The sequence below is a fragment of the Balaenoptera ricei genome, chromosome 8, assembly GCF_028023285.1.
Source record: "Balaenoptera ricei isolate mBalRic1 chromosome 8, mBalRic1.hap2, whole genome shotgun sequence".
Classification (NCBI taxonomy): domain Eukaryota; kingdom Metazoa; phylum Chordata; class Mammalia; order Artiodactyla; family Balaenopteridae; genus Balaenoptera; species Balaenoptera ricei.
Window position 1 is genome coordinate 90,989,333 of NC_082646.1, and position 13,117 is coordinate 91,002,449.

Below are 13,117 nucleotides of genomic sequence, written 5' to 3' on the forward strand. Positions count from 1 at the left end.
AAGGGATGGCAAGATACTGGCAAACAGCAGAACTAGTTATTACGCCTGTGCTCCAGGATGGGGTATAAGGCCCCTGTTATATCCTCCAAATCTGTTGATAGATAACACTGTAATGCTATACTAGTGTTTATATCCTTTGTTACTTTTCTTCCCATATACATTTTTGTGTTCAATTACTACCTTAGTTAAATTTCTTAGAAGTAGAATTATTAGGTCAAAAAGTATATAATTTTTTATAGTTTCTGATAGATGCTGGTTATCCAATATGATATGTTTTGATATCCAATATCAAAGGCTTTATAATTCCCACTCCCAAAAGCAGAGTAAGTATGAGAGAACACATTTTATATACCTTTGATAATTCCAGGTATAGTTACCTTTTGAAACTTTAACCATTTTATTTTTTTAAAGTAAAATCACTTTTGAGAAATTAATATTTGTTTGGTTGTACAGCATATATCAAAATGCTAGCCAGGAGACAAAAGCAAAAGTCCCTGAGCTAAGTCTACCTTTTCTGCCCAAATGTCCAGTTAAAATTCAGTTTATTGCATAGTCGATACACTGCCCTCCTGCTATCCAGTCCAAAAGACTTGAAGGTCTTTAGATTTAGAGACCTTTTATAGCGAATGTGTTACTAAGAAAATCTGTCCAATCAGTCACAATTCCTTAAAAGGAATTCCACTGCAGGAATGCAGTGTCAAGACATGAAAGTGAGCACTCTTAAAAATATAGATGCCATTATTTTTCATGCTTTAAGAAGTAATACAGAAGCTTTACATCTTTCAAATAAACTTCTTTAGATAGTCACTCTGTCTACAGTATGTAGTCCCATGTAACTATACTGCAAAGGGAAAATTAAGCTAAAGCAGTATTCTGAATGCCATTCAGTATTTTTAGGTTTACTCTTTCTTTTTGGCAAGTTAAAACATTTTTTCCCTTTACTTTTAGGGACTGTGATGACTTAATTGAAAATCACTTTCTTAACTACAGTGAGTAACTATTTTAATTAACACCAAGAAAAAAACCCAAAAAGTGCTTAGAGTCAGCTATAGAAGATGATCTGGGGGATTCCCTGGTGGTGCAGTGGTTGAGACTCCACCTGCCAATGCAGGGGACACAGGTTCGAGCCCTGGTCGGGGAAGATCCGAAATGCTGCAGAGCAACTAAGCCCATGGGCCACAACTACTGAGCCTGCGCTCTAGAGCCCGCAAGCTACAACTATTTAGCCCACGAGCCACAACTACTGAAGCCTGCGCACCTAGAGCCCATGCTAGGCAATAAGAGAAGCCACTGCAAGGAAGAATAGCCCCCGCTCGCTGCAACTAGAGAAAGCCCGCGTGCAGCAACAAAGACCCAACGCAGCCAAAAATAAATAAATAAATAAATAAATAAATTTATTAAAAAAAAAAGAAGACGATGATCTGGCAACCGTGTAGAAAATACTATGCTCTATTAGTATTTCTTTTTTTAAACCTCATATGGTGCCTTAGGTATCCACTTCATGAGATGCTACAGAGGTACGCTTGGCTTTACATAAGCTAAAATAAATAAGAGTGAACAGATATTCTTACCTTCAAATAAAGATTTCTTTGGCCTCTTTTCTATTCTAACATTCAGAATTCATGTGGCTTTCTATATGAATTAATAGAAGAGACAGCACAAAGGTTAAATGGTTCTTGAGTACGTTAAGAGCTTCATGACTGTAATTCCCTCTTTGTAATTGTGAGTCTAGTACAGTAAGCACTGCCTTAATTAAATATTGTGGGATGTAACCACTGCCAACTTATTTTGACTGCAAAATGAATATCAAAAATAACCTTATAAGAAATACATGGCTTAAATTCACCTATTAGTATGCGGTTATATATTATGCTCCAAAGAATATACTGTTAAATATCTTGTGGGAGGGGGAGTAGGGCGATACACAAAACTTTGTTCCTTTAAGATCAACAGATGCTAATGAGAGAAACGTACCAAGCTAACAAATCAGTAAGTTATGTCTTCAACTGGTCAATTTTAAGTTTTTAAGTAAAACCACATAATACAAAACACTGAGAAATTACCTTTAATTTGCTACTAGCTTTAGAAACAAGAACTATTTACCAAATCCTTAAGATCTATTCTTAAAGTTGCAAAGACCTGCAAAAGGGCTGCAATGGCCAAGGTGCTGCAAAAGAGTCAACTGCTATGCCTGATTTTTGATCACAAATTTGAGGGGACATTCCTCTTCCTAGGCATGATTTGTTCTCCTCCAGGAGGCAAAGATTTGAACTTCTTTCAAAATCTAAGTGGCCAAAAATTTATCAGCATCACGTATCCAAATTTGTCACAGAAAAGACTTCAAGTTACAATTCTTAAATACTGTGAGGTATATAGTGCGTGCAGGTTGAAACTCTGATCATCACATGGGCAACAAAGGCCTGAGACACATTCCTTCCTTGACTCACAAAAGAAGCCACAGCGTCCTCACCCCACTCCCACATCAACATCAGAAAAGCCCCTTCTCCCTTCCCGAGTAATCACAGGGGAGTGGATAAAATACCAGTGGCCAGGTTCACAAGGCCAACACTCAGAATTTCAAGTTTTTCTTGTTTCTATGCCTGTGTAGCAAGACACTTAGTGATTTACACTCCCGAGAAACCAGAGAAAACACGCAAATACTATACGTTGAATGAAGCTCCTAAAATTTGTAGGTGCTTTCTGTTCACATTCAAGACAGTCGTAACTCAGCTGGAGTTCCCCTGAAGCCAAATACTAGGAACAGCTTTATCAACCCAGCGTCTGGAACAATCGCTAGAACTCCCGCGTGCAGGGGCGGGGGAGGAAACATTCGTGTCAGCTGAACCTTTTCTTTAAAAAAAAAAAAACTTGCTGCCTGGGACGTTTACCGAGTTCAACAAAGAACCCAAAAATAGCTCTCCCATGACAGTGACAGAGGGAGTCGCTAAGAATCTAAAGGGAATTTTTTTTTTTTAAGCCGGTAACATCCGAGCGACGGGAAAATACAGGAGGCGATTTCCTTTTCTGGGAAGGGGAATGCGCGGGGTGGAGGAAGTCGGGCCGAGAAAGTTGGCGCGAGATTCCAGCTGGGGGATGGAGTGAGCCGGTGAGGTGGTCCCCACCGGCCGGCGGAGCAGAGGTGAGGAGACAGGGGGCGGCGTCCCCAACCTGTGGGAACCCAGGGGAGAGGAGGCGGCGTCCCCAACCCGTGGGAAGCCAGGGGCGGCGTCCCCAAGTGAGAAACAGAAGAGGAGGAGGCATCCCAGCCCGTGGGGAGAGAGGCCCCCACCGCCGGGAGCCGTCAGAAGGAGACTCACCGCTCCGGTCCGCTGGGCCGCCGACTACGCCCGGCCGCAGAACTCCACTCAGCCAAGGTGCCAGGAGAGAAAGGCACCGCATTCCAAGCCGAGTGGGCCAGGACGCCAGTCCCTTGACCTGAAGGCCGCCGTTACTGCGTCCCCCGGGAGCCCGAGCCCCAACCGCGGACGCCCCTACTTCCGCCTTCTCTGCTCGCCCGGGGGAGCGAGGGGCGGGGAGCAGGCAGGGGAGGAGACAGAGCGGCCCATCCGGGCGTTGGCGCCCCCTGGCGGCGGTCCTCCACGGGCGTGCGCTGCGGCGCAGGCGTGGGTAGGTCCAGCTGTCAATCTAGAGCTCTCCCGCTGCGCTTCCGCCTCGCTTGGGTGCGAATCCCACCTGGGAATTCCTTACCCAGCAATCCTGAACTGAGATCTGTCGCGGAGTAACTGTGATCTAGTGAGCAGCAGCAACAGCAGTAATCCCAAACTGTGTGTTTATAGTTTCCCAATCCAAGCAGGAGAAAAACCCCAACTCGGCGAGATTACTTGACCTTCGGAAAGTCTTCACTCCTTCCCTAACTCCATCCTCCTTGCCAAGGAAGTTTACGTGATACGTAGAGCCCTCTGTTATCACCTGGTCCTTCCCCTTCAACCAGTCCAAGGGAGTCAAACCCATATATTTAAATATTTCTTTGAAACTGCTGCCAAACACATCATCTCTTTTTCTGTCAACGTCACAAGAAAGCTATTTTTTTTTTTTTTTTTAGAAATTCACGTTCTTTTATTTATTTATTTATTTATTTATGACTGTGTTGAGTCTTCGTTTCTGTGCGAGGGCTTTCTCTAGTTGCGGCAAGTGGGGACCACTCTTCATCGCGGTGCGCGGGCCTCTCACCATCGCGGCCTCTCTTGTTGTGGAGCACAGGCTCCAGACGCGCAGGCTCAGTAATTGTGGCTCACGGGACCAGTTGCTCCGTGGCATGTGGGATCTTCCCAGACCAGGGCTCAAACCCGTGTCCCCTGCATTGGCAGGCAGATTCTCAACCACTGCGCCACCAGGGAATCCCAAGAAAGCTATTTTTAATTCCTTGTTTAACTGCATGCAAACCTCTAAGGAATGTAACATGAAGATGCGTGAAAGATTTTGGCCCAGCTCTGCAAATCTGACTCATCCTTCACCTCTTGGGGGAGGTATTACAGGGTGTTGGGTTTCATATGTACATGTCCTGAAACCAGAGTGCTTCGTTCCAATCTAGTTTTTCCCCTTTATAAATTATTTGACTTTAAATAATTTACTTAATCTGACTTCAATTTTTTCATCTCATTAAAATAAGGATAATGACAGTACCTACCTCATTGGTAGCATTGTTGGGAGGGTAACATAAGTTAGTACATGTTAATAAATTATTTAAAACTAGGACATAGTATGTGCTCAATAAATGTTAACAATACTGTATTTCCTGCTTTCTGGCTGCTGATATTCATAAAAAATACTTATGTTTTTAAGATAAGAAACTGTCACAAGTTTTCAAACTCACTCTGCCCCCCCCTTTTTTTAAAGTGTTTTGAAATAGTTAAGACATAAAAAGAATTATACACACATCTGTGTGCTCACCACCCAGCTCAATAAATAAAACATTGCCAGTAGAATTGCCAGCTCTTGTGCATCCCTCCCCACTGATTCCCAGGGCCCTGTAAAAATAAATTCCCTATGTGATGGTGAAGAGATCATTATATAAAACTGAGAGATGGAGAAAAAGAAGAACAAGGGAGGTAGACTTTCCTCCACGTATTAATATGTGCTCTGGGGCAAGTTTTGTAACTTCTACGAACTTCAGTTTCCTAAACCATAAACTAGGGGATAATATTTACCTTCCAGGCTGTTGTCAGCATCAACTAATAAAAATGTACGTGAGAGAACCCAGCACTGGGCTTTCAGAAAGATTAGATATTGTGTGTGTATTTCACCATTTTCACACGTGTCCTTGAGGGACTTCCTCCTACTTCTACAGATCCTATTTATTCTTCCCTGTTTATACTGGTAGAGAGTGTTGGCGCTCACCCACGCCCTGGGCACACAGGAGATTTACACTACCCTGTCCCCTTGCAGTCAGACGGCGCCATATGACTAGTTCTGACCCACAGGCTGTTCAGGGGAAGGGGTGTGTGTCATTTTAAGACCAAAGCATTTGATTTTCATTGAAAGACCCTCTTCCCCACGTGACAACCATGGGTGGGGCAGCTGTAAGAGGCTGGATCTCTAAATTGCTGTATGGAGGGCAGTTGCCTTGGAAAGTCAATCCACCTTCATTGGACTTATATGAGCAGCAAACAAATCTCTGTTGTTTCGAGCCATTGAGATGTTAGGGTTGTCTTTTCTGCAACACAACCCAGCCTATCCTATGCAAATTCCTCCTTAAAGTCTCTTCTGATCGTTCACACCCCTACTGGACTCGGAATCAGAAAACAAAGTTTTCCTCTTGGCTCTGCCTCTTATTAAAACTGGACCTGGTCAAGTATCCTCATCTGTAAAGTTGGAATAAAATCCATCCTGTCTCCTTCTCAGAGACTTTATTAGTTCAAATGAGATCATACATGTGAAAACTCTTTGTAAACTAGGAAGCTCTATACAGGCGGAAGGAACTGAATATTCTGATCAGAAGGGTTATCTGATATGTACAGCAACCACAGTACCTAGGTTTCCTGAAATGTCACTAATTTAAAATATTTTCCAGTGTCCTATATAAGTATTCAAAGTGGGCAAAAATATCATCACAGTATCATTTCTGGGTTGCTGTTTTTCACACTCTATTTGAAAACTGAAATAAGATTCACCTTGTAGGCTGTCCCAGGTAGGGGTGGGAGGGTGAGAGATTGTCCCCCATTTAGAAATAAGACGGCTCTCTAAGTTTTAAATGATAAAAGTAGAACACAGTTCTTTAGTTCAAACCATATTTATTGAACAACCATCATGTGTGTGTGGCAGTCAGCCTTGAAGATGCTATTTATGCCCATATGTGATCCCCTTGCACAATGAACAGGGTACAGCCAATAGGATGCTGTGAAAATGACAGAATGTGAATTCCTAGGCTAGATTGTCTCCAGCGTTCCAAAGGATCCAATTAAAGAATTCATAGCTGGCAAGGGAGAATTTCTTTGTGAACAAGGACAGATTCAGTAAGAAATATTCTAAGTGATTCCATCTTATTTTATTTAGGTAACAAACTCAAAACAAGTCTCAGTGCTCTATCATTTCTCTCTCTCCTTTCCTTCCTTCCTTCCTTCCTTCCTTCCTTCCTTCCTTCCTTCCTTCCTTCCAGCCATTTGTCTATCCACCCATCTATGTGGATATCTGATATGTCAATTTTAGAGTTAAAATTCATAAATGAGATGGTTTTCATGATGCATATTATTAGATTTATTTTGATTGAAAACTGATGGAGAGTGAATCTGATTGGTTGAAATGGTTTGTCAATAAGGACTGGCTTTATTAATTAGGTTGTGTAGTAGATTTCCCCCATAAATGGAATGAGACTTGAATGAGCTAAATGTGCAAAGTTTTGTCAAAAAATATGTACAGACTTGTAAAATATACAGTATGGTAGAATTACATCTTTCGCAATTATTTCAACTTATCATAAAAAAATTTACACGTGCCAACCTAAGAGTATGCAATGGAATATATCATCTTACAAAAGCACTTTAGAGTCAGAAACTTTCTCACACCAGAAGCAGGAAGAGCAAGAAAGTGAATATGTTAACCTTGGATAAAATTACAGACCAAGAAAGACTGAGTCAGTCAGAGGAGGCATTAGATATGATGGAACCTAGAAAAGGTCAAAGAGATCCAGTCTGGCATCTCCCATGTACATTCAGCTTGGGGGAGGAAGTGTCCTGGATCAAAATCTCCCCTTAGCAATCCATGTTCAAAGGCAGAAGTTTTGGAGATGTCCTGATGTCATTAATCGTTGAGTTGCAAAAGCAATTTACCTATTGAATGATTTCATGGTCACTAACAGTAGCTAAGTGAAGCCAGAGGAGCACAGGAAGGAAGGTTACCCAATAGAGGGTTCCGGTCTTGGAATATACTCCAAGTACAGTAAGTTTCAGGGTAGCCTCCTCCACCGTTTCTCCCTCTCTCCTCCCACCCCGCTCCACCAAAATAAGGGAAAGTTCTCAGAGAAGAGGAGGGCATGGGTGATGAGAAATGAAGGAGATGGGCAATGAAGGAAGATGAGTGAGGCGTGTGGACATGTGGGTGTGTATGGGGAGGCTCCTGGGGAGACTGCAGACACTAATAACAGGATTTGGGACTATGCCCTTGGCTCATTTCACTGTCTAGGTTGAGAACAAGACTCTGAGCCACTAGGAGGCAGAAGCTTAGTTTTGGAACCTACCTTGGAATCTATGGAATTTCCCAATATTGTCCATAGCAGAGTTTTCTTTGGTAAAGCCCATCCACTGGCAAGGAGTAAAAGTACTCACCATTCCTCTCCACCCTCTTCCCAAATCCCAAGCAAGAACCTAGACTTTTTGTGGCCATACTCATTTTTCCTGCTCTTGGAGAAAGGAGGAGATCTTTTTCCGTCCTTCATTTGGGAAAATGAGGAGGGTGGGGACATTTCCACAGCATTGCAGCTAGATTTTCCTAGCTAGTTTCACCAGAGATCATCAAGCAACATTGAGATGGTAAGTGGACCCAATTTACTGCTTTCCTTGGGGGAAAGAATGTACCAGCCATAGAATAGAAGAATCTGATCTATTCATGAGTTATATTTTTAATGAAAACAAATTGCTTTTGTCTGATTTGTAGATTTGCTTCCTGTGAGCTGAGTTAGTGTATAGGCACACTGGGTGGAAAAAAAAATCAGCTTTTGAACTTACAGAGCTAAGGGTCAGAGTATTTCACCAAGGTAAACAATACCTTATGATTTCTCTTGGTACAGTCTCTTCTAAACACTTTAAAAAGCATTACTATGAAGAAAAATCATTCAAAACCTGAAATAAAGTAAGAGGAAGGCAACAGTGTCATTGTTTAACATGTTTGCCTAATAATTAATTATCTATGTCTGAGAATTCTCCTGTTTGACTTTGCTATTTACTATTTGATTAGAGACCAGACACTGAAGTTATACATTAACTCATAGATTTCCATCCAGTAAAAAAACATACCCCCTGAGGTTAATGCACTATGGGATATTAACTAATTTGTATCTATTAAGCTGGTAAATTTCAGCATTCCTTTGACTGACTTTAATATCTCTGCTTCTCCAAACTTCCTCTGGACCAGCTTTATCATCTTACTAATTCTCTCATTAATTAATGGGCTGAATAAAATCTTAGAATGTGTTCATTCTCGATTTCTGTGGCAGTCTTGTGTTGAAGTTTTTGAAAATTATGCTTTAACATTACAACATTCCTGCTTAACTCTGCTTCTATACAACATCTGCATATTGAATGAATTTCTCAGTCAGATTTTTGCATGGTTGATGTTTGAATGGAAGAATGTTAAACCTTTCAGGACATTAGGATCCTTAAAAAACAAAACAAAACAAAAATCTTAATCATGGCACTGGAACACAAAATCAAAAATGTATACTTAAGCGTTTGGCTTATTTATATTTTGAAACAAATAGAGGATTACCATTCAGGAAGGCTCTTGAGTTCAAAAGTCTCTTGTGTGTGAGTTCCTGCTCCTTGCCAGGTGTAGAAACTCTCACAGAGGCAGCGGAAAGCAGAGAAAATCTGAGGCACGAAAGAGGAAGTGTTCAGAACTGTGGTGTGAGCTTGCTTGGTGGGAAGAACAGGAGATATATTTCCAGTGTTCCTCATTAGATTTTATAATATAATTTCCCCAAAAGACAGTTAAATAAATAAATGTTTAGTTTCCCTGAATTGTCCACAATTGAAGTTGAAATAATGTGTCTTTTATGCAACAGTATTATTTTCCGTAATTGTATCTTTTTCATTGCAAACATTTTTTCAGATACAGTATGAGTCAAATAGTCTTTTGTGGGGCAGACAGCGGTGGGGAGAGGGAAAGCCAGTCCCAATTAATAATATTGTTTTTATAGAATATGTAGTTGGTTGCAAATAACTCAATAAAAATGCTTTGGGGAGAATATACAATTCTTTCATAGGTTGGAAACAGTCTAAATGAGGATTATTACAATGACAAAATTAAGTAAATTAAAAGCTGCTTTACTATGAAAGGGAATGGAAGGTGTGTGTGTGCTTGGGGGTTAAAGCTGTCACTCTTTAAGTTTTTCATCACATAGAGTAGGACACATTCCAGGTTCCTGAAGCCTTTGCCCACGTTTACCCTTTTCATGTGGTGCTGTTGTTAATGGCTTGTGATTGTTAAGACGAAACAATTTTCAGTTTCAAATTGAACTTTCAGCATTTCATCCACCAAAAATATCATACTTTCACCTCAGTTTCTGCCAGAACAGAATATATTTCTTTCTGGATTTTCTAAATAAAACATTGCTTTGATGAATAACATGGGACTGACTACTTTCTTATAACAAAGTAATTTTCATGTTCTGAATGATAGCTAATCCTCTAGGCTTTCCTGAAGGAGTTTCTGTAGGGGGTACAACATGTAAGAATTCTGTTAAACTAATAATGATCTTTGAAGATTCTACATGTGCACATTGGAAGATTTCCAAAATGGTTTCTTGAGGATGGTGGTGGTAATTTCTTCTCAAGGCATTTATTAAGGGTCATTTGCATTTTTTGTTTTCTGCACCAGTGAACTAGGGATATAAAGGGTCAAAACTAGAAATCAATAAACGAGAGATCATTTTGCCCATGACCAGAGAGGCATTGTTTTCTGATAGGAAATTCCTCAAAACTAAATTAGGAAAGTGCCAAATAACAGACTCCAAAGAGGAAATAAAGTATTAGAAATTGGAACACAATTGGAAACTGGAAATGATTCATCAGCTTTAGTTCTGTAGCCCATAAAATAGTTTATATTTATCTCACTTCTTACATCAAGCATTTCCTAATTAATTAAAAATGCCTCAAGATAATATTAAAAAATGTGCAGTTTCCTATCTAAATGCTTGCATCTGTAATAAATTAACTATTCCTCTAAGTTTGAATATCAGATTATTTCTATTATAGTATTTGCTTTTATAACGTGTCAATGAACTTTTGTGGATGAATCTTTGCCCACATTTCAAATTACGACTTTAAGATTGGTTTCTTCAATGGAAATTGGTAGGTCAAAGGCTATGGATATTTATGACTTCTGTTTCAAATGACTTCCCAGAACGACTGTCAATTTTTGTTCCATCTAGTTCTTGGTGTGTATCTTACTCATTCTCCTTAGGATTCTAGGTTAGTGTATTATTTTAAAAAACAAATGGACACACATACATATACCACATACCCCAATAACTTTAAAAAGAAATTAAAACTCACATACAAGATAAAATATTCATTACAGAAGGTAAAAAATATAAAACAAAAAATGTCCCCTTACAGTTTTGAAACTCACTTCTACTTTCCTGAAGAAACCACTGTGAAGGAAAAAAAAATGACTAACAAAGTTTTTAAACGTGGCCTTGCTATTTACATGACTACATTCTGGAAGGAGGAGAGTGCTTATTGCTCAGATCTGGGGACCACTACACCCCAATCCCTGCATTCATCAACGTCACAACACTTTAACAAGTACAATCTAAAGCCACCTTTAGGAATTGCCTAGCAGCTTACTGACATTCCACTGGGGAAGATGAGACCCCAGGACACCCAGACAGGAGGGGAAGGTATACTTTGGAGACATAAGTTGGCAAACTTGAAAAAGCCTATTTAAAGGTACTGAAACAGGTCACAGTAGCTGATCAGTAAAATGTTTAAGATTTATAAAAAGTTTACAGCATTTATCTAAAGGACTAGAAAAGGAGATGGTGTCTGTCTAGGCAAACAGGACATTAAAGATTCTTAGTATGGGACAGAGTTCATAACTACTGATTATGGAGGCTGTTTCCCTCATCATCACTCTTGCCTATTTGCTTATCTTTCAGGAATGTTCCATGTTGGCTGGCTGGCTTGCTCACTCTCTTTTTCCCTCCTTCTCCCCCCTCCCTTAATTATTTGAGAGTTTTCAAAAAAGCTTATTTATGAATTACTTGAGAACTAGTTGCATATTATCATATTGTCCCTAAATAATTCAGTGTACTAAGAACAAGGACAAGTTATATAGGTTCCTATATAACCACAACTCTATTATCACACTCAGAAATTTAACTTGTACAATAAATATTATCTAACATACAACCATATTTAAATCTCCTCAGTTCTACCCCAATAATCCTTTAGAGCTGTTACTTTGGTTTGATTTTCCATCCAGGGTCCAGCCCAAGTTTGCAATTACATTTGCTTGTCATTATATAATCTTTAAAAAAATAAACTTTAATTTTGAGATGATTGTAGATTCATATGCAATTGTGAGATATAATACAGAGAAATCTCATTTACCCTTTACCCAATTTCCACCAATGGTAACATCTTGTACAACTATAGCATAATATCACAATATCTTGATATTGATCCAGTCAAGATACTGAATATTTCCAACACCACGAGAATCCCCCATGTTGCCCTTTTATAGCCATACCTAGTTCCCTCCTCCTTGTACCCTCCTTATACCCTGGGAACCACTAATCTGTTCTCCATTTCTATAATTTTACCATTTCAAGAATGTCACATGAATTGAATCACATAGTATGGAAACTTTTGCATTGAAATTGGTTATAAACATTCCTATAAGGTTTTTTGTGTGAACATAAATTTTAATTTATCTGGGTCAAATGTCCAGGAGTACAATCACTGAGTCATATGGTATTTGTATTTTAGCTTTTTAAGAAACTGCCAAATAGTTTTCCAGAGTGGCTCTATCATTATACATTCTCACCAACAATGTATGTGTGATTCACATTTATTGTATTAGCCTTTCTGATAGATGTGTAGTGATATATTACTGTGGTTGTAATTTTCACTCCCTTAATGGCTGATGATGTGTAGCACCTTTCCATGTGCTTATTGCCACCTGTACATTCTCTTTGGCAAAATGTCTCTTCATGTCTTTTGCCTATTTTCTAATTATATTCTTAGTCTTTTTACTGTGATCCATTTTGAATTAGTTTTTGTATAAAGTGTGAGACTAGGTTTCCTTCTTTCCTTCCTTCCTTCCTTCCTTCCTTCCTTCTTTTCTTCTTTCCTCCCTCCTCCCCTTCCATTTCTTGCTACTTTATTTTCTTGACTTTGGGTGTCCAATTACTCCACCATCACTTGTTTAAAAGGCTATCTTTCCTCCATTGAACTGTTTTTGCACCTTTGTAAAATAAATGAGTTGGGTATATTTGTGTGGGTCTATTTTTGGTTCCTTTATTCTATCCCATTGATCTGTATGTCTATCTCTCCCATGATACCACAGAGTCTTGATTATTGTAGTTATTTATTGTCATGAAATCAAATAGATGAGTTCCTCCTACTTTTGATTTCGTTTTAAAAATTGCTTTAGCTATTCTAGTTCCCTTGATTTTCCATATAAATTTTAGAATAATATTGCCTATCTGCAAAATATTTTACTGGGATTTTGATAGGAATTGTGTTAAACCTATGCTTCAATTTGTGGGAGAACTGACATCTTTATTATGTTGAATCTTTCAATTAATGAACATAGTATGTCTCTATTTACATCTTCTATGATTTCTTTCATCAGCACTTTGGACTTTTTCAACTTGATAGAGTGTTTCCAAGAACCTACATCTAACATACTTAATGGTGAAAGACTAAATGCTTTCCCC

The 13,117-nt window shown here is 39.3% G+C and overlaps 2 protein-coding genes across 6 annotated transcripts in view; one reads left to right on the plus strand and one right to left on the minus strand.

The window, feature by feature from the left end:
• Positions 1-3,518, minus strand: part of TRAF6 (TNF receptor associated factor 6) — a 28,385-nt gene extending 24,867 nt beyond the window's left edge. For 2 of the 5 annotated variants that reach the window (XM_059931401.1, XM_059931397.1), the window contains exons 1-2: positions 3,318-3,400; positions 1,572-1,632 (exon numbers count right to left, since the gene is read on the minus strand). Coding sequence is in view for 1 of the 5 variants with exons in the window: in XM_059931396.1 (XP_059787379.1) it covers positions 3,318-3,399 (82 nt within the window). In the remaining 4 variants the exon portion in view is untranslated. Of the gene's footprint in view, positions 1-1,571; positions 1,633-3,317 lie in introns of all 5 variants that reach the window. The other 3 variants (XM_059931396.1, XM_059931399.1, XM_059931398.1) reach the window with 3 other exon arrangements.
• RAG1 (recombination activating 1) overlaps positions 1-13,117 on the plus strand; it is a 77,829-nt gene that overhangs the window by 42,193 nt on the left and 22,519 nt on the right. The window lies entirely within an intron of this gene.